Source organism: Calliphora vicina, chromosome 2 (genome assembly GCF_958450345.1).
Source record: "Calliphora vicina chromosome 2, idCalVici1.1, whole genome shotgun sequence".
Classification (NCBI taxonomy): Eukaryota; Metazoa; Arthropoda; class Insecta; order Diptera; family Calliphoridae; genus Calliphora; species Calliphora vicina.
In genome coordinates this window covers 92,259,855-92,286,243 of record NC_088781.1, presented here as the reverse complement: position 1 = coordinate 92,286,243, position 26,389 = coordinate 92,259,855, and the positions used below count along the sequence as shown (strand labels likewise).

The 26,389-nt window shown below is 28.5% G+C and overlaps 1 protein-coding gene across 1 annotated transcript in view; it reads left to right on the top strand.

The window, feature by feature from the left end:
- LOC135949936 (uncharacterized) overlaps window positions 1-26,389 on the top strand; it is a 134,085-nt gene that overhangs the window by 4,250 nt on the left and 103,446 nt on the right. Inside the window, exons 2-6 of the mRNA XM_065499399.1 lie at window positions 11,077-11,153; window positions 11,218-11,417; window positions 11,496-12,630; window positions 19,865-19,993; window positions 20,084-20,189. Coding sequence (XP_065355471.1) covers window positions 11,089-11,153; window positions 11,218-11,417; window positions 11,496-12,630; window positions 19,865-19,993; window positions 20,084-20,189 — 1,635 coding nt within the window. The 5' untranslated portion in view covers window positions 11,077-11,088. The remainder of the gene's footprint in view (window positions 1-11,076; window positions 11,154-11,217; window positions 11,418-11,495; window positions 12,631-19,864; window positions 19,994-20,083; window positions 20,190-26,389) is intronic.

The following is a 26,389-nucleotide window of genomic DNA, read 5'->3' as shown; positions in this document are numbered from 1 at the left end:
TATTTTTCAATATTTCAAAAATATATGTATGTAGTTCTATTTTGATACAACAAAATTTAACGCAAAAATAATTAAAATAACACGGTGCTACGATGAAAAAAAAATAATTGGAAAACGAGCTAGCGTGGGCTATACGTAGGTTTTAATGAGTACATTACAAATTGTGTAAAAAAATTTGTGAAACACCCTCAAATTCAGAAGTTATTTCAAAAAACCCATTTTCAGTAATGTTCGTCAACTTATCGACTTATAACTCAGTCAGTTTTTGTCCAATTTTAAATTTTTTAACGCTTTAAAATGACATACATTTATTGATACATTTGTATGTTACAAGTTTGGTTTTTGTTAAGAATATCTGAAAAAACTAAATTTATCAACTTTTTTGATTTTCATTGCTTATTTGGTTTTCATAGAAAAAAATTAAAATAACTATTGTTGAATTTAAAAAATTACGAAAAAAAATACAAACAAAAAATTAAACTTTTTATAATAACTTGAACAATTTCTTGGAATATATATTTTATTCATACATAAAATGAAAGCTTAATTTTTGCTTATCCATAATTGTTTAAAAGTTTGAAATCGGTCTAAAAGTGTGTGAGTTAGATGTACTAAAGTACTACGACTTACACTAAAACAGTTTTTTTTAAAATAACTCAAAATTTTGAGGGTGTTTCAAAATCGTTGACAATGGTTTTAGTATGTCCTCACCCCCATTAGGTCGACTTTCAAGTTCTGACAAAAAGTGTCATTTTGTAGCAGAGTGTAATTAATATTAGCTTTGCACTACTGATGCCAGTTTCGATATTTTAAGTGTAATTATATCCTTTAATGCAGGACATAATTACAGCTTTTGTTTTAAAACATATTTATATTAACCCGTATTTTGATTTATATGACAATATAAAAATTATAACAAAAATGTTTTTAATATCAATTTACATATAAAGGTTATAGATTTATCGATATCATAAAGCTCAGAATACGGGGATAAATTTATTTTAATTCAATGAATTAGCTTTGGTTTGTTATATTTTTACTTAAATATATTTGTGAAATAAATAGTTTTCATTGTTAAATTTGATGGTTTTTTATGTGAAACAAAAATCCCGAAAAAAAACCGGGATCCCGGTATTTACATTTATAAAATCCCGAATTCTGGGATTTGTAAAACCCAGACCCGTTTGGCATCCCTTCATTGCACTCATGCCTTAATTATTTTCCGGCAGTTCTAGGAGACTGTACCGAAATAGTGATTTTACTTATCATTTAGGGTGACAACTAATTACATAACTAGCTATCTGACTAATTATTTTAACATGCATGTCCTTTAGGATTACAATGAGACTGCCTGTTAGCTGGTCCAAAGTAGTCAGCGCATTGGATTCATATACCGGTTATATAGAGTCAATTAAAAATACATCTCTTAGACAGTTCAATAACCGATTACTTGTACGCAAACCTACCTCCGACAACTCTCCAATATAACTATTACTTCTGATGGGTAAAATAAGAAATTGTTAAAGTTCAGTAAAAAATAAACATTAAAAGTGACTACACTCTATGTTACTTAGAGACACTAAAGTTACAATTGACTTCACGTGGGTTACATGTAGGGTTGCCAGACGGCCTGGAATGGCCTGGATTGTCCAGTTTTTTTGTGTCTTGTCCAGTTTCCAGCTAAAACACAATTTGTCCAGTTCAAAAATAAATTATTTCATTTCGGAAAATATTTTTTTTATTATATTTATTTATTAATAGATATTTAGTAGAAGAACAAATTGTATAGTTATACAATTGTGAAATGTATATTCACTTGAATTTATTCCTTACAGTGATTAGTACCTAGCCAGCAACCGACCGATTAATTTGTTGTAATGATGATGAAGAATATATAGATGATGGTTTGTCAGATTCATATTTGTTGTTTATGTATAACGTAATGCATGAATTAAGCCCTATTAAGTTATTCCTGTACTATTATAGAACTGTGCAATAAGTAATCTTTTAAATTGGTTAAAATATGGAAGCAAAGTAGTAACTATTTTAAAAAATATTTCGTCTCTCGAAACAAAAACTCTAAAATTCGAAGCAAATCAATTTTTAAAAATTGATATTACGAACTTATAGCAATGATATTATTTCGGAGACGAATCACATTATATCAATTTAATACAATCACTTTTATCGTGGGATAACTTATCAGAGCTTCCAAAGTTTTAGAAATGACATATATAATTGACAACATGTTGTACAATGACTTTTGCTGCATGCGAGAAGCCTTTGATAATTTCAATTGATATGATACGGTCCATTTAAAAAAAATGCCATAAAAATAACTTACACAATCTATATAAAGGATTGAAAGAATTATTAATATTTTAAATAATCTATACACATAAGAAAGGAATAGAATGCTTTTCGACCTAATAATGGCTGAAATTTGCATAAGGCTAAATTTTGATTAAAGTTGAAAACATTTTAAAGCAAAAGATTTAGGTCCTAATTTTGTAAATCACGTCACCAAAGTGATATTTATGTGCATAGCAAAAATAAAATTTCACACATTTCAGAAATTTGTTTTTGTGATTTACAAAATTAGGGCCTTATACTATGTTCACAATTGCAAAGTTAATCATCTCAAACGTGATTAAGCTCTAATCACTTCAAAATCGAGATGATTATCCATACATTTAAATGATTTGTTAATCACTTTAAATTGACATAATTAAAACTTAATCACTTCATTAATCACATAGAATCACCTGAACATACCTCAAACCGACTATGATGTAGCATCGGCCACCTTTCAGTGTAGTACCGGTAAATAAATTTTGACAGAAGTTTTTTTTCCTTAAAAAACCTTAAATAATTCATCAATGTTCACAATTTCATAATTAAAAAGTTTAAAAAATCTGCTGATATCTTTAATAAAGTATTTATTTCCATATTTAATGCCTTAAAGAAATACCAATTTGTTTGTTCTTTTTTTTATTTATCAACTTAATCATTTTAGTGTCAACTTAATCATCTCAAATGTAATGTGAACGGCTTTGATTAACTTAATCAAAATTTTGCTTAAACGCGTTTAAAAGCCCAAGTGAGAACATTGCATTAGTAAGTTTTGTAAATAAAAATACAAAATATATGTGGCAAATAAAATAGTTCTACTTTTTTTGTAATTTAAATTAATATATCTTCACCTAAAATTCAAAATAACGTAAAATCACTTTTTACAAGTTTATAGAAGATACAAAAAACGATATAAAATTAAAACTACTTGTGATATTGAAAACAAATTTTCAAATTTGGATTACAATAAAAACTATAAATATATTTTAAAAAAAGTACACTTTTCAAATTACACTTTATGAATTGATCAATATAAATTTGTATGAAATAAAAAAGGCGTTTGTATAAATACTTATATAAATTAAAAAAACATAATTTATTAAATTTTCATAAAGATTGCCAAAAAAAACTCTTGCAACAAATTTATTAAAAAATATAAGAACTATAAGTGCAGTTTTAAATTGTCCAGTTATTTTTTAAAAATCCAGTTAAATATTTCTTATGGTCCAGTTATTTGACTTTTGTTATCTGGCAACCCTAGTTACATGCGATATCAGTACATATTAGGGTATTCAATTAATCGTGTTTCTTGTTTAATCGGTTAATCGAGCAAATAATTAATCGGGGTTTAAATTTAATTGGTTAATTTTAAATTATTCGATTAATCGAATAATTGCTATTTTAATATTAAATTGACAAAAAATAACAATTCAACAAAACAATAAATAAATATATGCACGTGTGTGTTTATTATGGATTTTAGGGCGAACTTCTGAAATAATCTTTTAAAAAAGAATATAATTTAAATGCTTCCCTTTTAGTTTTAATAAATCTTGACTTGAAACTCTATCTCTGATTGATTGTAGATGTTGGAGAAATCGAAAGCATATAAAATCCTACATCATACCATTGGAGTCCTGTTTTGATTTTTTTTAGATTTTGAATACTTTAATAGTTTCGTTAAGTTCTGATAAAATTCTCATTTCAGTAATGGCTTTAATTTCGTCTATTACCATGTCGTCATCCGATTCATTACGACAAAGTTCATCATAGAACATTCTAGAAAAAAGGTAATTTCCAAATTCCTTAGTTTCAGTTTTCGTACTATACTTCAAAAAACTATTGCTAGAAGGGAATATTCACGAGTTAAGAAATAAAATGTGTGTTAAAACTATCAGCGCAATTATTTATTTATTTTTATTTATTTAATTTAGTCTATGGATATTATCCTTACAGACTGAGTATTAAATTATACATTTTTTTCTTAATGGAAAGATAGTTAGTTATTTAAATGGATAATAATATTTCTTTAATAACATCAACATTTAATGTGAAATCTATAAAGTTTTGAACATTTCGTTAAAATTACAACATAATTTCCTGAACGGATCTGCCATTTCGTAATTTGTTCGGAAAGTTTTAACATAAAGTGGTTTATTAAATTGTAATGAGCGTCGAGGAACATTTAATGATATCTTACTTAAAAGAAAATCGGATAAAACATTTCCATTTAAAAGATTTAAAAGAAATGAAACATTAAGCATAATTCTTCGGCTTTTTAATGTTGGCAGTCGAATTAAAGCAAGTCGTGAAGAATATGATGGAAGCGAAGAATATCCTCGATAAACATCTCTTAAACAAAATAGTAAAAATTGTTTCTGGACTGATTCGATACGATCAATGTAAACATTATCGGTCTTACAAGTAAATAATGTTTTAGTGATGAAGGGATCATTAAATTCCTTTGCCCATCGTTTGATAAAAGCTAAGATTCCTCTAGCTTTGTTAACAGCCATCGTAATATGTTGTATGAAGTTTAATTTTCCATCTATGAATAAAAAATCCGAGGAAGTTTTTTCCCTTTTCCCATTTTTTTTATTCAATTTAATGTTGAAAATGTATTCTATATAAAGTGCAAAAAAAAATAAATTTCGTTTAATCGACACAAATTAATCGGTTTATTTGTTATTTGAAAATCGTCAATTTTAAATTATTCGAACAGTTAATTGACCAAAATTAATCGGTTAATCGATTGAATACCCTAGTACATATACTTAAGCTAAACGAAAATAAACTGTATATCAACACAATTTTTATAAAACCAAATTGACAAATTACTCACAAAAAATTGCAGATTAGAATACTTAGATACACTTAAATGACAATTGACTTCACTCTAGATTACATGGGATGTATAATGTAATCAATTGACTTTCATCAGCACTACGAAGAGCACATACATGTACGTTTCAAATTACCCAAAATATGTATATCAATTGGAGTTATCCAAGTGAAGTGATCTGCCATATATGCCTTTTGTGTTTATACCCTACACCACCATTATTAGCGCTGATGTTTGTAACGTGCAAAAATATAAAAAACACCCACCAAAAAAAATAATTTTTAATACTCTTTTTCGAAATCAAAAACTTTTTTGACTCTTTTTCAAAATGGGCTTTTTTTCTTTCTTAAAATAAAGCTCAAATATTTTCCTTGAAGACCTATTTGGTCGCTTAGAGGGATGCGAGTTCGATTTTTTTTGCAAAAAAAATTCAAAAATTGTATGTCTTGAGTTACAAAATATTTATTCACACTAGCATCCCACTAAGCGACCAAAAATATCTTAAAGGAATTGACCTTAGCTTTCTTTTGAGCAAAAAAAAATTTTAAAAGAGCCGAAATTAAATATACATAAATTGGTTAATTGGTATTTATACTAAACTCAAATGTATTATAAAAATTGACTTGTAATTTCCGTTTTCACGTAAATCGCGATTAACCTTCGCTTTACCAATACCCACCCGGGTGACCATTACGGATTTAGTAGTTTAATGATTTTTTTAATTTTGTTTCGATTTAAATGAAATTAAAACTCACAGCACAAATTTTAGAGTTCCGTAGAATTTATTAAAATCATTTTAAACTTTTTATGAGGTTTTTTTGATTTCTTAAAATTTTGTTCGTCGCATATATGTACATTAGAGTGACAATCAGTTGTATGGAAAAAAATTTTTGTTAAAATTTTGAAGAGTGCCGGGTGGAATTTTGTGACACTAGGCCTAAATGTTATGTGCTGAAAATTTGAGCCAAATCGGGCAACGATTTCTGGACGCGCATCGAGGTCAAAGTTCAGATATATGCAAAATTTTACTGTTAATATGGAATAAATAGGTGAAACTCGTTAACTTTCTGCATTGTTTTCTAGAAATATGTAGATTTATTTATATTAATGAATATTACATTAAAAAAAAATTTTGGAAATTAACCCTGTATCTCCTTTGGTTCAAAATGACCCAAAAACTGTATTATCCCCAAAATTAGAGAAAAATGCAAATTTTTCAGTTTTTGTAAAAATTTTGCTACTAAATAAATACTTTTGCAATTGAATGCAAAGGAATCGAAATATGCACGTAATTATCGTTGTAATGAGATATAAATGACAAAATTTGATTAAAAAATTTTAAAGTTATTACAAATTCGCCAGACCATTAACGTGTTTCAGGCCACTTGAACAAAAAATTTAGGAAAAAAATTAAGATATTTCGAGAATTAAAATAAAAGCTCATTTTTACTTAAAATATGTCCATATTTACTTGTATATGTGTTTTTGTCTTCGTAGGATACCGTTAACCTATTCGCAGGTATGGCCAAAAAAAATAATTTTTTTTAACGGCTGTTTCAAAACTCCATTTTCAAATTTTTAAAAATTTTGTTAAACAAATTTCAGAATTTTTTGATCATCACATTTTGATTTATTGAGATCAAAATAGGGAATAAAAATATGAAAGAAATATGTCAATACCTCTTACAGTTTTTCCGTACCTGCGATTTAAATTTTGCGATTTTCAAAAAAAACTAATTTATTGTCCATATTTAGGCGAATGAGCCCAATTTCCTTACTGTTATAAATTTTATGTAAAACCTATTCATAATATTATAGTCCTTGTAATTTTAAATATGTTCTGAAAGTTTTACTAAAATCGGAACACGATAACCTTTGAATCGTGAAGGTCAAAGGTCTAATTTTTCAATATTTGGTATTTCTAATGAAAAGATAGCGAAATGTTATATATTTTTGTGCCGATTTTCATGAAACTTGAGGAAAATATATATTGGTGTCTAGCATTTACAACAACAGTGAAAAAATGGATTTTAACTTTTAAGAGGACTTGGGGTCAAAATGGCTGTGTTTTTCGTGATTTTAAAAGTTGAGGGTATTTTGGACCCCAAGTGCTGCTAAGGGTTAATTTCCATTTTTGTGTTGTTATTTTAAATTCTGGACTTTATGTTATATTTTCCTTAAGTTGCATTAAAATCGGCCCAAAAAAATATAACATTTCGCTATCTTTTCATTAGAAATTCCAAATATTGAAAAATTTGAACTTTGACCTTCACGATTTAAAGGTTAACGTTTTCCGATTTTAGTAAAACTTTCAGACCATATTTAGAATTACCAGGATTATAATACTATGAATAAGTTTTACTTAAAATTTATAACAGTAAGGAAATTGAACTCATTCGCCTAAATATGGACAAATAATTAGTTTTTCTTGAAAATCGCAAAATTTAAATCGCAGGTACGGAAAAACTGTAGAGGTATTGACATAATTTTTTCATATTTTTATTCCCTATTTTGCTCTAAATAAACCCCAATGTGATGATCGAAAAAATCTGAAATTTGTTTAACAAAATTTTTAAAAATTTGAAAATGGAGTTTTGAAACAGCCGTTAAAAAAATTATTTTTTTTGGCCATACCTGCGAATAGGTTAACGGTACCCTACGAAGACAAAAACTCATATACAAGTAAATATGGACATATTTTAAGTAAAAATTAGTTTTTATTTTAATTTTTCTCGAAATATCTTAATTTTTTTCCTAAATTTTTTGTTCAAGTGGCCTGAAACACGTTAATGGTCTGGCGAATTTGTAATAACTTTAAAATTTTTTAATCAAATTTTGTCATTTATATCTCATTACAACGATAATTACGTACATATTTCGATTCTTTTGCATTCAATTGCAAAAGTATTTATTTAGTAGCAAAATTTTTACAAAAACTGAAAAATTTGCATTTTTCTCTAATTTTGGCGATAATACAGTTTTGGGTCATTTTGAACCAAAGGAGAAACAGGGTTAATTTCCAAATTTTTTTTTTTAATGTAATATTCATTAATATAAATAAATCTATATATTTCTAGAAAACAATGCAGAAAGTTAACGAGTTTCACCTATTTATTCCATATTAACAGTAAAATTTTGCATATATCTGAACTTTGACCTCGATGTGCGTCCAGAAATCGTTGCCCGATTTGGCTCAAATTTTCAGCACTTAACATTTAGGCCTAGTGTCACAATATTCCACCCGGCACTCTTTGAAATCTAAAAAAAAAATCGGCTGTCACTCTAATCTACATATTTGTAAAAGTGAAGTATCACCCGGGTGGGTATTGGTAAACCATGTACATAAAAAAACCTTTGGTAAAGCGAAGCTTAAGTATGTTCCAAAAACATACATTTCTCTTAGGATTATGGTGCATAAACCAGACAAGTCACAAATTTTTTTTGTACTTTAAAATGGTATATCCGTATTTTATGACTAAGAAAAAAATTTTCAAAAATTCAAACAAAAATGACTAAAATCCGCGCAGTAAAACACCATGAACGGTCAACGATGTGCCATCAAAAAAAATTATAAATATTTTCATATCCCAAATATTAAAAAATTCTGGGATTTTGCCATGTAAGACATTAGGCTTTAATTAAATGTGTTAAAATCGGTGTGGCAAAAGACGGTTTCTTAAAATAATATTTTTCTTACATATACCGATTTTTTTATTAATATTATTTTTTAATATTCGGCAAATCCGAATACAGGTAAGCCTCCATTTACGCGGTACTTTATTTACGCGAATTTGATATAACGCGAACTGAAATTAGCAACCATTTTTCAAATACGCGACTTTTTTTACACGATTTTTATATAACGCGGCAACAAACAACAAGAAACGAGAAAACGCAAGCGAATAACAGATTTCTTTTTAGAAAACTTCGTTAATTTTTAGTTATGTTTTGATCTCTTTTATGTATTAGAATATTTTGTTTTTTTAATTGAAATTTTTTTCCTTAATTTTCGATTAATTACTTCACTTTTATTTTAAATAAGTTTTTAAAAGTACAAATAAGTATATATCGTCGCCTTAAATGCAAACGGACGTAACTACATTTTTATTGTTTTTACACGATACGTTATAAAATCAATAATAATAGAGTATTCTTGGCAATTGTTCAATCAATCAAAAACTTGATTTTGAATTTTTGTGTAGTTACGTCCGCTTTCATTTAAGGTGACGATATTTTTGTATGTATGTATGTACATATGTGTTTTCTATTTATGCGATTTTTTTTATGTGACTGATGTATTGTTTTGCGCGAAATAAAAAATTATTGGCCCCACAAAAGCATTTCGTTCTAAATTAGAACCTCGTTTTACGCGAATTTGATTTACACGCTATTTTTTTGGTCCCAAAAAACCGCGTAAATGGAGGCCTACCTGTATACTACTCTGACTTTTTATATGAAAATTAACAATTACACTTTAATAATACGAACATTTTTTCATATATACAACAGTTTTGAGCTTGCTTACAGTTTAGTCTAGAGTTGGGCATAATCGTTCTTTTTACTGATTGGACATTTTTGTTCAGTTGTTCATTTTTATTCTGAGGTGTTTGAAATATGTGGTTGAAAGATTTGTATATGGATATTTTGGCAGTTAGTGAGCAAAACGTTTTGGAAACATATTTGGGATATTATTAGCATGATTTTTAATAACAAAAAAAATAAGGTAATTTTATAAAATTCGAAAACCTTAAAGCCATATAAAAACGTTTTCAAAAGAATAAAACATCTACAGTATTGCACAGTGGGGCAGAATCGAAATTTTTTGGAAATAAATCTTTCATTTCTAAACGGGATAAAATTTGAATTGGGCGTAGCCAAGGAGTATTCGAGTTTAAGTTATTAAAATGGGCCCTAAAAATGCTCCAGTGGCGGCGCTATGGGGGCTCAAAGTATTGTACCTTCGACATGTAAAATTTTTAAACACGTGCCATTTTTTTGTTTCCCATCCGATTTCCAAAAATTTTATATTTTTGGATAGATAAAAAATTTGTATAAATTTTCTTAATGTGACTGAGTCAAAACCAATGATTTGTGTTGAATAAAATATTAAGAAAATTTATACAAAATGTTCTCCGTAAAGAAACTTTATAGAAAAACATAAAATTGTTATATGTTCTTAAAGAAAGTTGTTTTTTAATAAAAAAAAGAGTTAAGTCACCTTCTTGTCCAAAAAAAAGCAAAAATATACTATTTTTGGAATTTTTAAATTGAAAATCGGTTATTTTTGGATTCGTAATTGATATTGCTCTGAAATCTTTTGTATGTTATTGGTAATTTAGTTGTCTAACTAACAAATTCGAGTCCATTCGGTCCAAAAGTGCGCCCTATATTTTTAAAAAAGCGGTATGGCAAAGCAATGTATGGCAAAATTTTAAAATTTCAATTTTGAAATGCCTATAACTAGGAAATTATAAGAGATAAATAGCACACAAATTTTCAAGACCTAGCCTAGCGCTATCCAAAAATATAAAATTCTTTGGGAAACAAAAAAATGGCACGTGTTTAAAAATTTTACGTGTCGAAGGTACCCATTTTAATAACTTAAACTCGAATACTCCTTGGCTACGCCCAATTCAGATTTTATCCCGATCGGACCAGCCGTTTAGAAATGCCAGATTTATTTCCAAAAAATTTCGATTCTGCCCCAATGTGTATTGCTAAACGAACAAGAATAATAAAGTGAATATAAAGAACAAGAATACTGAACAACAGTTCATTTGATTGTATTTTTCAATTGAACTTGTTCGTTCATAAACAACCCAACTCTAATTTAATCAGGTACATATTTTTTACATAATTCATTTTAATTATCTTTTCTGTAGAACACCACAAAAATGGGCAATGTTTGCAGTTCTGGACAAAGCAAGAAAAAAGACAGCATATCAGAGAAATCGGAAGAGTATGGATTTTAAAATGATTAAAATGAAATTTGGTTTATAGAATATTTTTGTTTCGATTTTTAGCTCATATAATGTAAATAAAAACGATCAACAAGCAGATAATGCAAATGATAACAGTGATCAAAGAAAGGCTCCGTTAGCCGATCCAGAAAATGTGCCTGATATAACAAGTAATGAATCGGTTGTTACCGTGAAAGGCAATGATTTTTTAGATAGTCGTAATATTGAAAAATCAGTTCAACTAAATAAGAAAGAACAAAGCGGTAAGACAGTCAGCCATCCGTTAATTGATTGCATTATTTGTAATTTAATTTTCATCAATTATTGTTGTCTTGTTTTAGAATCAACAACAGTTACAGCACCCACCACGGAGTTGAATAGTGCGCAGCAAACAGATGCAACAGATTCGAAAAATGCGTGCACAACGTATTTGTCAATATTGCAGGGGAAGCCGCTACCCGGAAGAAAGATTGAAAGAAATAAAAAGATTGTAATTTATATACTGGCTGATAATAGTCCTGAGTATAAAAAACACAAGCGCGTAGTTTATAGCTTACAGAAGCAGTTGGCAAAGAAATGCCAGAACAAAGGATTCGAGATGTTCATCTCAGATGTTCACAATGTGGATGTGGGCAACAGAGTTAGTAACTATTCACGATTAATGGAAGCTAGTCGTTGGACTCATAGTCCATTGGAGGCACAGGGTGGCCATGAGGAGGCAGCTAATTGCCTTTCGGAGATTACTCGGCACACTTCGTCAGCATATGTGATTCCAATATTATTCTTAGGATCATCACTTGGCATTCCAATGCTACCATTGACAATTGAAAGTCAAGACTTTACACAAGTGCTGACGGCCGCCAATGAAGATGAAAAAGTTCTTTTGGAAAAATGGTACATTATCGACAATTGTTACCAGCCCATGTGTCACCGCTTAAATACTGAACTTTGTAAAAATTATTCGGCCGCTCAAGACGACGAGCTGAATCTATTGTTGGGTGTGCTGCTGCAACTGTTTTCCGACGATCTTAAGGACTCATACATGTCGACCGTAGTCGAACAGGAAGTTAACAATACTGTTCTTATGAGCCAGGAACTGGCAAAGCGTTGTATATGGATACAGACCGGCCCACAATATATGAAAGCTCCAGAAAATGCCACTGCCTATGACCATGAGGTGCTTAGACGTATGTCCAAACTTTACACAGAACTGAAGTCACATTTATCAGAGAAAAACTTGATTCGTATATTACCAACAATGAACATTTTGGATGACGAATTAGCCGTTGTAATTGAAAATCTCTTAGAGAAATCAATTGGATCAATATTTGAAGAGCACGTTGCCAAAAACAACATCCCATATAATACAAATGGAGTCGATCATGTTCTTCTGGAAGAAATTGAATTAGTAGGACACTATTCTAAAATATTAGCTCAAAACTCACCAAATTTTGATATTATGAATGATATAAAAAGGTTTGTAAATTTTTCTAAACTAAGTACTTACTGTGTAAGCATTAACAGAAAGTAAAAATTTACAATGTTGTTACAGAATATAAGGAATTAATTCTATAACTATGTATTAAAAGAAGCATTAATTTTGCAAAATCTGAAAAAAGATTGTCGCCTGGTTTTATATAAGAATAATGCGGGTATATACATATAAGTTTGTCAATCCGTGTGTAACATTGAGAAATATTCATCTGAGACTAAGCTAAGTCGATTGAGCTATGTCCGTCTGTCTGTGTGAAACACTCTCACGTCCAAAGTACTTAAGCGAAATTAATGAAATAAATACAAAAATGTTTAGTATTGAAAATCAGCAATATCGAATTGGTATAACCAGGGTTATGGATCAAAATGTAAGACAACCTCTAAAAATTTGGATAATTTTCACATGTTTTTTTGTGACTTTGGGCTAATTCATTGCAGAGAATACCATGAAATTTTGTACTCATTATTTATATGATATAAGGAGAAATTCTTTTGAAAATGGTAAGAATCGGTCAATAATTTCTCCTAGCTCCCATAAAATTTTCTTCCCGAAATATGGTGCTATGGTATATAAATACCCATAGAATTGCAGTATTCATACCAAACTCAGCACAACTAAGTTTAGTGCAAAGAGAAATCGCGCGACCAATTTTTTTTTTTTGACCAAAATACACATAAATATCTAATATATTTCGCTAGCACGTTAAAATTCGACATGCGTAATCCTCAAGTACATACAAATTTTATGAAGTTCGGCCCATAACACTGTGCAACAAGAAAATCTTTCCCGAATGAGACCAACGGGAAATGAAAGTAGATAATTAGTGTACCAAAACCCCCAAAGGGTTTTGAAAAGTTAGCTCGTGTTTTAAAGTTATTCGCCTTTAAAGTTCAGCTTTTTTGAGTAAAAATGTTTCATATATATTTTATGAATAATCTATTGAAGTAAGTCAATATTTATATAAAGTAATTTTAGTTGAATGTTCTAGTCCTAATATACTTAAAATTCATTAATTTTAACACTTTTTGCAAATTTATTTTTTTATTTTTATAGTTTTTGGTACTTAGATACGCAATTACTAGGGTATTCAATTAATCGGTTTTCTGGTTTAATCGGTTAATCGAGCAAATAATTAATCGAGGTTTAGATTTATTCGGTTAATAATCGGTTAATTTAAAATTATTCGATTAACCGAATAATTTCTATTTTCATTTTAAATTTGAAATACAACAACGAATTTTGTGTACAAAAACATAAAAAAACAGCAAATAAGGTATTTGAGATCATTTTTGTAAACATATCGCCTATTTGCTGCAACAACGTCCTAACTTGAAATCCGTGTTTTATGAACTGAGTAATACAAAGTTCATTAATCTTTAATTTTGTGTGAAATTGTTTTTTTGTTGTAAACATCAAAATTAAAATTCATGTTTTCTCGTATATTTGATAAGTAAAAATTTGGGTTAAATACAGATTAGAAAGATATTAACATCTACTATTTATATTTCTGAAATCGCATGATTTGTTGAAAATTTATTTAAGAAATAGTAAAATGTCATAAAATATTCAAAGACGTTTTTCTCGAAACGACTTTTTTTGGATTATGACGTTGTTGCAGCAAATGAGCGATGTGTGAGTTTTTTAGGGTTTTAGTGAGATCTTCTGAAATAATATTTTATAAAAAGAATATAATTTAAACGATTTTTTTCTTTAGATTTAATAAAACTTTTCTTGGAAAAATACTCTCTCGCTGATTGTATATGTTGGAGAAATCAAAAGCATGATAAAGAATATTCCTTTTTGGATTGTTTTAGATTTTGATTAATTTAATAGTTTCGTTTAGTTATGGTAAAAGACTAATTTCAAAAAAAAATTTCGTTTATACATGTAAATACAAACAAATTTTCAAAGACATGTAAATTAAATATGTCAGTTGTTATACATACTCACTAATCATGTTTATTGGATGTTCAAAAATATTTAATTTTAATTGTATTATTGAAATTTAAAGTGCAAAAAAAAAGGAATTTCGGTTAATCGGTTAATCGACACAAATTAATCGGTTTATTTGTTATTTGAAAATCGGCAATTTTAAATTATTCGAACAGTTAACCGTCCAAAATTAATCGGTTAACCGATTAACGGTTAATCGATTGAATACCCTAGCAATTACCAATTTTTGGAGAATTGCTGAATATTGCTGTAAAAGTATTGAGTAGTGGATATCGTGTATCGAGTATTTGCCATATTGTTTGAGTACTCAATACTCAAAAGTAGTTATTCAATACTTTTAGACTTGTATTTTTACAATTTAATTTATTGAAATTTAACGGTTATGGTGCAAAAAATGCATCTCTACTATAAATACAACTCAAATCAATATTAGAAATGCAACTCTTAGCGTAAACAATTTTCAAATCAGAATAAAATATTATTAAAATAAAAAAACTGGAATAATAGTTAAAAAGTTCAAAATATTTATTGATATAATCTTGTAAACCTAAAATGTTTCTAAAAAGGAGTGATGTCTGCTAATACATTACCGAAAAGCAGAAAATTATATCGTTTTTAAATTTAAAAAAAACCGTTAAAAGTATCGAATAGTATTGAGTACCCAAACGAAAAGTGTTGAGTAGTATTGAGTAATCAAAAGTAATAGAATGTTACAGCACTATTGCTGAACAAAGTATTAAGATGTTTTAATTTTTTGAAATCAAATCGTAGTTACCTGTTATAATAGTGCAACTTTTTGTGAATTTGTGAACCATTATTTGTTAATAAAGTGAAAAGAAGTTTTTAAATAAAGTTAATTACTAAAAAAAATATTTTTAATTTAATAAAGTTTGTGAAATGTCTTGCAATATAAACAATTTTTGTTACGTTTGTGGCCATTTCACACCACAAATGTTAAAACATGGTTCGTTTACAGAAGAATTTATATCTGTTGGGGAAAATAGGTCTGACAGCTATCAGAGATCTGTTAACGCAATGATGAATGCTTTTTCTAAAATAGGCGTTAATATGTCGCTCAAAATTCATTACCTACATCATCATCTAGACTACTTCGGTCAGCAACTAGCGACCGAATCAGATGAACAAGGTGAACAGTACCACCAAATTGCAATGCCATTTGAAATGAGGTAATTTTTAATATACATATATTTTTTTTCCCAATACATTTTGACACAAATTTTGCAGATATCGAGGAAAAAAGTCTCCCGATGCTGTATTAGCGGAAATTTGTTGGTGGAGCAAGAACTTGCATTACGATGATGAAGGAGAAGAAAACACAGGAAGTGAACTACAAAATTTGTCTACTTCAAATTCTGGTTCTACAGAGCATCCACCAGAGCAGAAAAGACCTCGAACTATATAATGTAGTTCATTTTTATATAAACAATTTAAAAAAAAATACAAATTAAATTTTAAAAATTAAATATATATGAAAAATTTTTACTCAAAAAAGCTGAACTTTAAAGGCGCATAACTTTAAAATACGAGCTAACTTTTTAAAACCCTTTGGGGGTTTTGGTCTACTGATGTTCTACTATCACTTGCCGTTGGTCTCATTCGGGAAAGATTTAATGACCCGAAATTTGATGCACAGTGTAATTGGCTCCCATAAGGACCACTTCCATAAAACACATTAATTTTCATAAATATCTGAAAAATATCGTTATCGAATTAAAATTTTACAGAGATTGGTTTTATTTATTCACAAATTATACTACTTGATTTTGTGCGTTCTAAGAGGTTAATGTATTTCGGTTTTTTCAGTTTATTCAATAAACTAAACCGTTTTTGAGTTGCTCGAATATATGTTGTGCAACCTCCTCCATTTTCGAAATAACGGTATATCTGGAAAATATGAGCTAACCTAAAAAAAACGGTTAGCACCGTTGAATTCAGTGTACCCGAATTAGTTTAACCCACCAAGTGCCCCGCTTGACAGTTTTTTCAATTAGTAATTGGTCATTGCTCTCATATAAAGACAACTTTCGAAAAACACATTAACCTCTATAAATATTTTAAATATAGCGATAACGAACTAAAATTGCACGCAGATCAATATATTGTTTCCAAAAATCATACTACTGGGATTTGTGAATATCGATTCATATTTGACCATATCACCCATATTAGGTCCATTTCCAATAATCACTATAATACCCATAAAACTCTTGTAAATAACGTTGTTGAAATAAAAGTCAAGCAAAATAGGCCTCAAATAATTAGATCACGTTAAAGTATTTAATGACAATCGGCCCATAATATATATAACATATCGCTGGTTTAACATGCAAAGGCTCTAAGTCCATATTTTAAAATTTTACAGGAGAGACAAAAAACATTCAAACTTTTTTTTGCGTAAATATTTTTGAATTCTGTAAACGCAATTTTTGTTGTATTTTTCTTTGTTTTCGATGTGCGTAAAAGCGAAATGATATCATAAATATTTGCCGAGATAAAAGGTTTTTTGGACTTAGAGCTTTTTCTATTGCTTAGTTTGTATTTTTTCTATGGACTTAGGTCTTTTTCTTAGAACTTGTCTTTCATTTCTTATTTACTAGTTTTTATATCTGGATTACTAAGTCATTAATATAGACAATATGGGTAACTAATGATAGAAATTTCAAAATCCATTGCAACCATTTATATAAGGCTATAGAAAGTTGGACCTACAATGGGTCAAAATATATTTTAACCCGAATTTTGTTTTTTTCTTCAAAAAATTTTTGTTTGCCATAATTCTTTTTTTTAATTTTCAAAAATTTAAAAAAATTTTCAAAAATTTAAAAAAAAATTTATTTTTTTTAAATTTTAAAAAACAATTTTGAATTTTTTTTTAAATTTTTTTATACCTAAAAATATTTAAAATTTGTATTTTAAAGTACAATTTGGTGAAGGATATAAAAGATTCGGCACAGCCGAATATACATAGCTATAATACGTTTGTGTAGATAATTGCAACGCCCAAAAATATTAGTCTAACACCCACCTTAAATTATACCATAGACTCAGAATCACTTTATGAGTCGATTAATTTTGAAGACATTTCGATAAAATGTGGTATATACACTTTTTTTAGGCCCAAGGACGAAGCCTATTGATACTAGCTGAAATCGGTCCATTATTTCCCCTAGCTCCCATACAAATGTCCTCCCGAAATACTTTATACTATGGAAATCATGTCACCTAATTTCATGCCAATCGGTCTATAATTAGTCATAGCTCCCATATAGGGCCCGCTTCCAAAAATCACTTTAACGACATAAATCTCTTATAAATGTTGGTATACACATAATCGGTCCATAATTAGTCACAGCTCCCAAATAAGACCCTCTTCCGAAAATTACTTTTTTAAATTTTAAAAGAAAAAAAATGGTTGGGCATGACCGACCATTTTTTCTTACTTGTTTTAATACATATCATTGAACAATTTGACAGAAATGGTTAAACTGTACTTTTTATAGGGACTTAGAGCTTTTTCTTGTGATAAATTGAGTTAAATTGGAATAAGCGCTTTTGCTCATCACTACAAAACAACAACAAAATGCGAGATAACTCCAATTTTTTTTCTTTGTAATCAATGTATTTTTACTTATTGTACATTACTGCATTAAAATCTCAATTTCTAAAAAATGTGGACTTAGAGCCTTTGCATGTTAAGCCAGCGATATATATTTATCGCAATTTTTTTTTTGGGAATTTTGAAACGCGTACCCTCTATTTTTTATACTATAGTTAAACATCAAATTTTGTCTTCTATCATGATTGCAACTCGTGCCGATTTGCGATTTAGTTTTGAGGTGCATTTACAAGGGGAAAAAATTAAATTTTTTTTCAGTTTTTGTAAAAATTTTGCTATTAAATAATTACTTTTGCAATTTAATTTAAAAGAATCAAAATGTGCACATAATTTTCGTTCTAATGAGATATAAATGACAAAAATTGGTGAAAATAAACAAATTTCAGAATTTTTTGATCATCACATTGGAATTTATTGAGAACATAATAGCGAATAAAAATATGAAAAAAATATGACAATACCTCCTATAGTTTTTCCGTACCTGCGATTTAGATTTTCGTGAAAAAATATTTGTTTTACCATATTTTGGCGAATGAGCCGAATTTGCTTACTGTTATTATTTTTAAGTAAAAGCTATTCAGAATAATATAGTCCAGGTAATTTAAAAGTTTTACTAAAATCGGAAAACTGTAACCCTTAAATCGTGAAGGTCAAAAGTAAATTTTTTCAATATTTGGAATTTCTCATGGAAAGATAGCGAAATGTTATATACTTTTGGGCCGATTTTTATGAAACTTTAGAAAAATGTAACACAAAGTCTAGTATTTACAAAAACAGGAGAAAAATTAATATTAACCCTTAATACCACTTGGGGTTAAAATGGCCCCAAACTTATAAAACCATAAAAAACCTGGGATATGTGTACATTAGGGTGGGTCGACTTTTTCACGAAAAATCGTATAGCAGAAACGCATTCTATTGAAAATTCTAAGAAATTTTCCCCAAGAAACCATAGGTCTAAAATCAACTCCTATCTTGCGCATTTCGTCTTTTATCCAATGATATTTCAATATAAATTTTTTTATGGTTTTTTTATTGGATAAAAGACGAAATGCGCAAGATAGGATTTGATTTTAGATTTTAGTCAGAACAAAAACATACTTTTGAAGTTTGTCTAAATAACTATATGGTGAATAAGAAAAATTTTGAGCCAAACGGTAATGTTAACTAATTATTAAGTATAAAAATCTTTAAATATCACATATTATTCCTATTATAAAATTATAGACTCTGTTGGAAATACATAGTAGTTATTTCAATTATAAATTTTTGAATTACATAAAATGTTTATACATCTGGAATAAAATATGTTTTGCGTTTTTCTAACAATATACATTGCACCAATCTTCATAATCGGAGTTAAGTCCCAATAACAAACACTGAATAGGGATATTATAGTGTATATATCAATGTAATTTCTATAATTTTCATAATATTTAGGTGGAGGGTATTTAAGATTCTGCACAGCCGAATATATTACTCTAACTTGTTTTTTATAATTATTGTAATATATTTCTGATTTATTAACATATTTATTACTACTATTGAACACACTTAAATTCATGTTTCATACATACGAATATACTATATAAAGAAATCTGAATACATTGTCATGTTCATTGCAGATACATTAAAGACAGTACAGCCCATCCTTTAGTAGTTTCCGGTCCAAGCGGTTGTGGAAAAAGTGTATTTATATCAAAAATTGTCGAAAATATTCACAGATGGAAGCCAGAACTTAATTTAGTGTTGAGGTAAGACATTTGCATCTAATATACATAGAACACTAAATGAATCCACAATTTCCAATAAAATATACTTAAATACTTTTATTTATTCTACAGATACGCAAATCTTGGAGTTAGATCTTCCGATCTGGTATCCGTGTTGGGTTCGATTGCTAGCCAAATGTCGGTTTTGGCCTACGGACATCAAATAAGAATGCTTCATGTAAGTTATACAAGATATGTATTTACATATATGATTTATCCGTATTAACTTCACAGCTGTATGTATGGAGTTGTGATAGCGACAATTTTGATTAAAATGTATTTAGAGATTTTGTAAACTGAATTGGAAATTATTTGTTATTTTATTAACATTTTTTATTCGGTTTTAGAAAATTTTTCATTATAAAAAGAATTTTAACCGAGAAAGTTGACTAGGAGATATAATTTAGAAGATATTGAAATTTTATATCAAGAATAATTAAGATTTTTGTAAATCTCGCTGTAAATTTGGAATCTAAACTAGTTGTGAAATTGACCATTGGAGGTTACAACATATCGTTATTGTGGAGAATAGCAAGTCATCGTGTAGAGAAGGGAAAATTTTTTGATATTGGTTATACAGTCCCTCTCAAATCCACAAACAACTACAGAACTGATCAATATATATCGATATTTCTATTGGGTCAAGCACTGGAGATAAAGATAAGATAAAAATTGGCGTGACCAAGTATTCACACATTTGATCCAGATAACGAGTCGTTTTTGAATTTGATCGGTCATTTAAAGTTCGTGAACAGTCAATTTCAAAGTTAAATTCTTAATTTCATTTGTATTTCAACCTCTATTTAATATTATTAACCATAGAATAATATATCCATAGAAGCGTTACTGAGAGGAAGAAAACCTAAGTCTGTTGTCAAAAACCTAAGTCGTGAGAATGTATTAGTACATATGTAGTTTTGATATTGTATTGGTGCCTTTTTAATTTTCACCAGACACACAGAGTTGTATAAAAATGTTTAAATTTTAATTTATTTAAATTTTCTTCTATTTTCAATGCCAAAAATTTAAACTCTGTTCTATAAATTAAATTCTACCACAAATAAAATTAAGTGTCAAAAAATAATAAAAAATATTTTTTTTTCGTTTGAACAAAATTAACGTGTTTCGGCAAAAAAGTGTCCTGAAAAGTATTCAAAAAAATGTCAAATATCGTGTAGAAGTGTAATAAAGTGGTTCGGTCTCAATTTAATCGGAATATCGAAGTTAAAATTTCAAGTATTTTTATGTGTTTGTTTGTTTGTTTGTTTTTCTTTAAGTTAAATTTGGCCTAAAAATACCGCCATCAGCAAATCTGGCTTACGCCCTTTAAGAGTCTCCTCCAGGAATTACCACATCGACCTATACCTTCGTATAGGAAGCCGGAATTCTCAAACTCAACTCCTGAGTTTTATGGTCTCCACCAAAATCCAATATGAGTTTTGTTTGGTACTCCACCAGTGTTCCAAATTGAGTTTTGTTTGGTACTCCACCACGACAAATTATAGGTTATAAATTATAACCAAAACGAATGCATGTGGTTAATGTGAAAACTTCGAAGAACCGTAACGCGGTACAGTTAGACGACGCCAACCATCAACCAATGCGAGTGAAACGCAATCCCTCGAAGGCAGCGAAAAAAGGACGGCCTGATTGCCCTTAAACGATAATGGCAATGACGCGCGAGTTCTTCCTCCACCCAGAGCTGAATTACGAATGAATGTTTTTATGTGTTTAATTCTCTCACAAGTATGTTGAATTCACATATCACCAGCGTTACCATATGTCAAGTTTTCCCTTTTTTTGCAAGGTTTTTGAGATGCAAAAAGTTTTATTTTTTTAAAAAAAAGTTTTTTGGAAAATTGTAAATTTATGATATCAATAAGTTGAACCGTTTATTTCAGTCTAATTATATGTACGAATTGGGTTTTGTAATTTTAGTATGTATTTTGTTAAAAAAAGTTTTTTTGTTGAAAAAAAAGTTTTTTTTTAGAAATAAAAAGTTTTCTTCAAAATGCAACACTGCATATCACAAGTATTGCATTGAACACATTGAAGACAGCAGGCTACACGACTACACGAACACAAATTCTGCTGGCTGGAGTTGTAGTCGTGTGGCAGCTACTGAATTATTTTAAAGACGACAGCTACAAAGTAAACAGCTGATTTATAATTCAGTGGTGCCACTTTAATAAAAAATAACCGTACAAAATTCCAAAGTAATTAAGATTTAAACAATTATTTTGAGTAAACATATATATATATTAGAGTGCTCCAAAAAAATAAAATTGCGAATTTTGACCGTCCCCCCCTCTAGAATTGTTCTATGTATTGTAGAAACACATTGTGTAAAATATTAGGATGATAGGATAACGTTAACTGGTGGCGCAACGACGCTGAAGTTTTGAGGTGCATTTACAAGGGGAAAATATGCAATTTTTTCAGTTTTTGTAAAAATTTTGCCATTAAATAATGACTTTTACAATTTAATTTAAAAGAATCGAAATATGTACGTAATTGTCGTTATAATAAGATATAAAATACAAAAATTAGTGATAAAATGTTAAAGTTATTAAAAAATCGCCAGGCCATTAACGTGTATCAGGCCACTAGAACAAGAAATTTATGAACAAAATTAACATATTTTGAGAAATATTGAAATAAAAGCTTATTTCTACTTAAAATATATCCATATTTACTTGTATATGAGTTTTTGTCCTCGTAGGATACCGTTAACATTCGCAGGTATGACCAAAAAAATTAAATTTTTTTAACGGCAGTTTCAAAACTCCAATTTCAAATTTTTAAAAATTTTGTTAAACAAATTTCAGAATTTTTTGATCATCACATGGGGATTTATTGACAACATAATAGGGAATAAAAATGTGAAAAAGGTATGTCAATACCTCCTATAGTTTTTCCGTACCTGCGATAAAAATATTGCGATTTTCGAGAAAAACTAATTTTTTGGCCATATTTTGGGGAATGACGAGAATTTCCTAACTGTAATGATTTTTAAGTAAAAGCTATTCAGAATAATATAGTCCAGGTAATTTTAAATATAGTCTGAAAGTTTTACTAAAATCGGAAAACTTTAACCCTTAAATCGTGAAGGTCAAAGGTCAAATTTTTCAATATTTGGAATTTCTCATGGAAAGATAGCGAAATATTATATATTTTTGGGCCGATTTTGATGAAACTTAAGAAAAATATAAAGTGAAGTCTAGTATTCACAATAACAGTACAAAAATGGGAATTAACCCTTAATAGCACTTGGGGTCCAAATGACCCTCAACTTTTAAAATCACGAAAAACACATTCATTTTGACCGCAAGAACTATTAAGGGTTAATTTCCATTTTTGTACTGTTATTGTGAATACTAGACTTCATTTTATATTTTTCTTAAGTTTCATCAAAATCGGCCCAAAAATATATAATATTTCGCTATCTTTCCATGAGAAATTCCAAATATTGACAAAATTGACCTTTGACCTTCACGATTTAAGGGTTAAAGTTTTCCGATTTTAGTAAAACTTTCAGACTATATTTAAAATTACCTGGACTATATTATTCTGAATAGCTTTTACTTTAAAATCATTACAGTAAGGAAATTTTGGTCATTCCCCAAAATATGGCCAAAAAATTAGTTTTTCTCGAAAATCGCAAAATTTATATCGCAGGTACGGAAAAACTATAGGAGGTATTGACATACTTTTTTCACATTTTTATTCCCTATTATGTTGTCAATAAATCCCCATGTGATGATCAAAAAATTCTGAAATTTGTTTAACAAAATTTTTAAAAATTTGAAATTGGAGTTTTGAAACTGCCGTTAAAAAAATTTAATTTTTTTGGTCATACCTGCGAATAGGTTAACGGTATCGTACGAGGACAAAAACTCATATACAAGTAAATATGGATATATTTTAAGTAAAAATAAGCTTTTATATTAATATTTCTCAAAATATGTTAATTTTGTTCATAAATTTCTTGTTCTAGTGGCCTGAGACACGTTAATGGCCTGGCGATTTTTTAATAACTTTAACATTTTTTCACCAATTTTTGTCTTTTATATCTTATTATAACGACAATTACGTACACATTTCGATTCTTTTAAATTAAATTGTAAAAGTCATTATTAAATGGCAAAATTTTTACAAAAACTGAAAAAATTGCATATTTTCCCATTGTAAATGCACCTCAAAACTTCAGCGTCGTTGCGCCACCAGTTAACGTTATCCTATCATCCTAATATTTTACACAATGTGTTTCTACAATACATAGAACAATTCTAGAGGGGGGGACGGCCTGTACCTAGAAAGTTTTTTTCGTCCATACAATCTTGGAGCACTCTAATATATATATATATGGGGAATTTCATGTCAAGTGAACCAACTTTTGAAATCGATGTCTTCCGATCGGGATGAAATTTGCACCAAGGTTAGCTCTATTGGATAGTAACTCAGACACAATTTTTCAACAACATCGGTCGAGAACTCTCTGAGTTATAGGGGGTAAAATTTTGACAATTTGGTCAAACAGGGGTTTTTTCTTATCCATGTAACTTATTACCTATTGTTCTTAGCAAAATGTGTCCCAAATAGTATAGATAGCTATTTAAAAAAAAAAATAAAAAATTTTTAATATTTTTTTTCCGAAATCAAAAACTTTTTTGACTTTTTTTTAAAATTTTTTCTCTTTTTTTTTTTTTTTTTTTTTTTCTTAAAATAAAGTTTAGATATTTTCCTTGAACACCTACTTGGTCGCTTAGTGTGATGCGAGTGGGATATCTATCAAAATAAATATTTTGTAACTCAAAACATAAAATTTTTGACTTTTTTTGCAAAATCAAAAACTTTGTTGACTTTTTTTTTTCAAAATGGACCCTTTTTTAATCTTTTTTTTTAGGTCAAACAAAAGCTTAGATATTATCCTTGAAGACCCTTTTGGTCGCTTAGTGGGATGCGAGTGGGATATCTATCAAAATAAATATTTTTTAACTCAAGACTTACAATTTTTGACTTTTTTTTTTGCAAATACGATTTTTTTCCAAATGGGCCCTTTTTTTAAAATTTTTTTTGTAGTCAAAAGAAAGCTTAGGTCCATTCCTTTAAGATATTTTTAGTCCCTTAGTGGGATGCGAGTGGGATATCTATCAAAATAAATATTTTGTAACGCAAGACATACAATTTTTTAATTTTTTTTGCAAAATCAAAATTTTTTTCCAATATGGGCCCTTTTTTAATTTTTTTTTAGGTCAAACAAAAGCTTAGATATTATCCTTGAAGACCCTTTTGGTCGCTTAGTGGGATGCGTGTGGGATATCTATCAAAATAAATATTTTTTAACTCAAGACTTACAATTTTTGACTTTTTTTTTTGCAAATACGATTTTTTTTCCAAATGGGCCCTTTTTTAAAAATTTTTTTTGTAGTCAAAAGAAAGCTTAGGTCCATTCCTTTAAGATATTTTTAGTCCCTTAGTGGGATGCGAGTGGGATATCTATCAAAATAAATATTTTGTAACGCAAGACATAAATTTTTTTAATTTTTTTTGCAAAATCAAAATTTTTTTCCAATATGGGCCCTTTTTTAATTTTTTTTTTTGCTCAAAAGAAAGCCTAGGTCCATTCCTTTAAGATATTTTTAGTCCCTTAGTGGGATGCGAGTGGGATATAAGGGTCCATTTTGAAAAAAAAAAAGTCAACAAAGTTTTTGATTTTGCAAAAAAAGTCAAAAATTTTATGTTTTGAGTTACAAAATATTTATTTTGATAGATATCCCACTCGCATCCCACTAAGCGACCAAGTAGTTCAAGGAAAATATCTAAACTTTATTTTAAGAAAAAAAAAAAAAAAAAAAAAAGAGAAAAAATTTTAAAAAAAAGTCAAAAAAGTTTTTGATTTCGGAAAAAAAATATTAAAAATTTTTTATTTTTTTTTTTAAATATTTTTTTTCGAAAGATCGAAGAAATAGCTATCTATACTATTTGGGACACATTTTGCTAAGAACAATAGGTAATAAGTTACATGGATAAGAAAAAACCCCTGTTTGACCAAATTGTCAAAATTTTACCCCCTATAACTCAGAGAGTTCTCGACCGATGTTGTTGAAAAATTGTGTCTGAGTTACTATCCAATAGAGCTAACCTTGGTGCAAATTTCATCCCGATCGGAAGACATCGATATATATATATATATTTCATGTCAAGTGAACCAACTTTTGTTATATATATATATATATATATATATATATATATATATATATATATATATATATATATATATATATATATATATATATATATATATATATATATATATATATATATATATATATATATATATATATATATATGGTTATAATTAATTATGTACCTGTT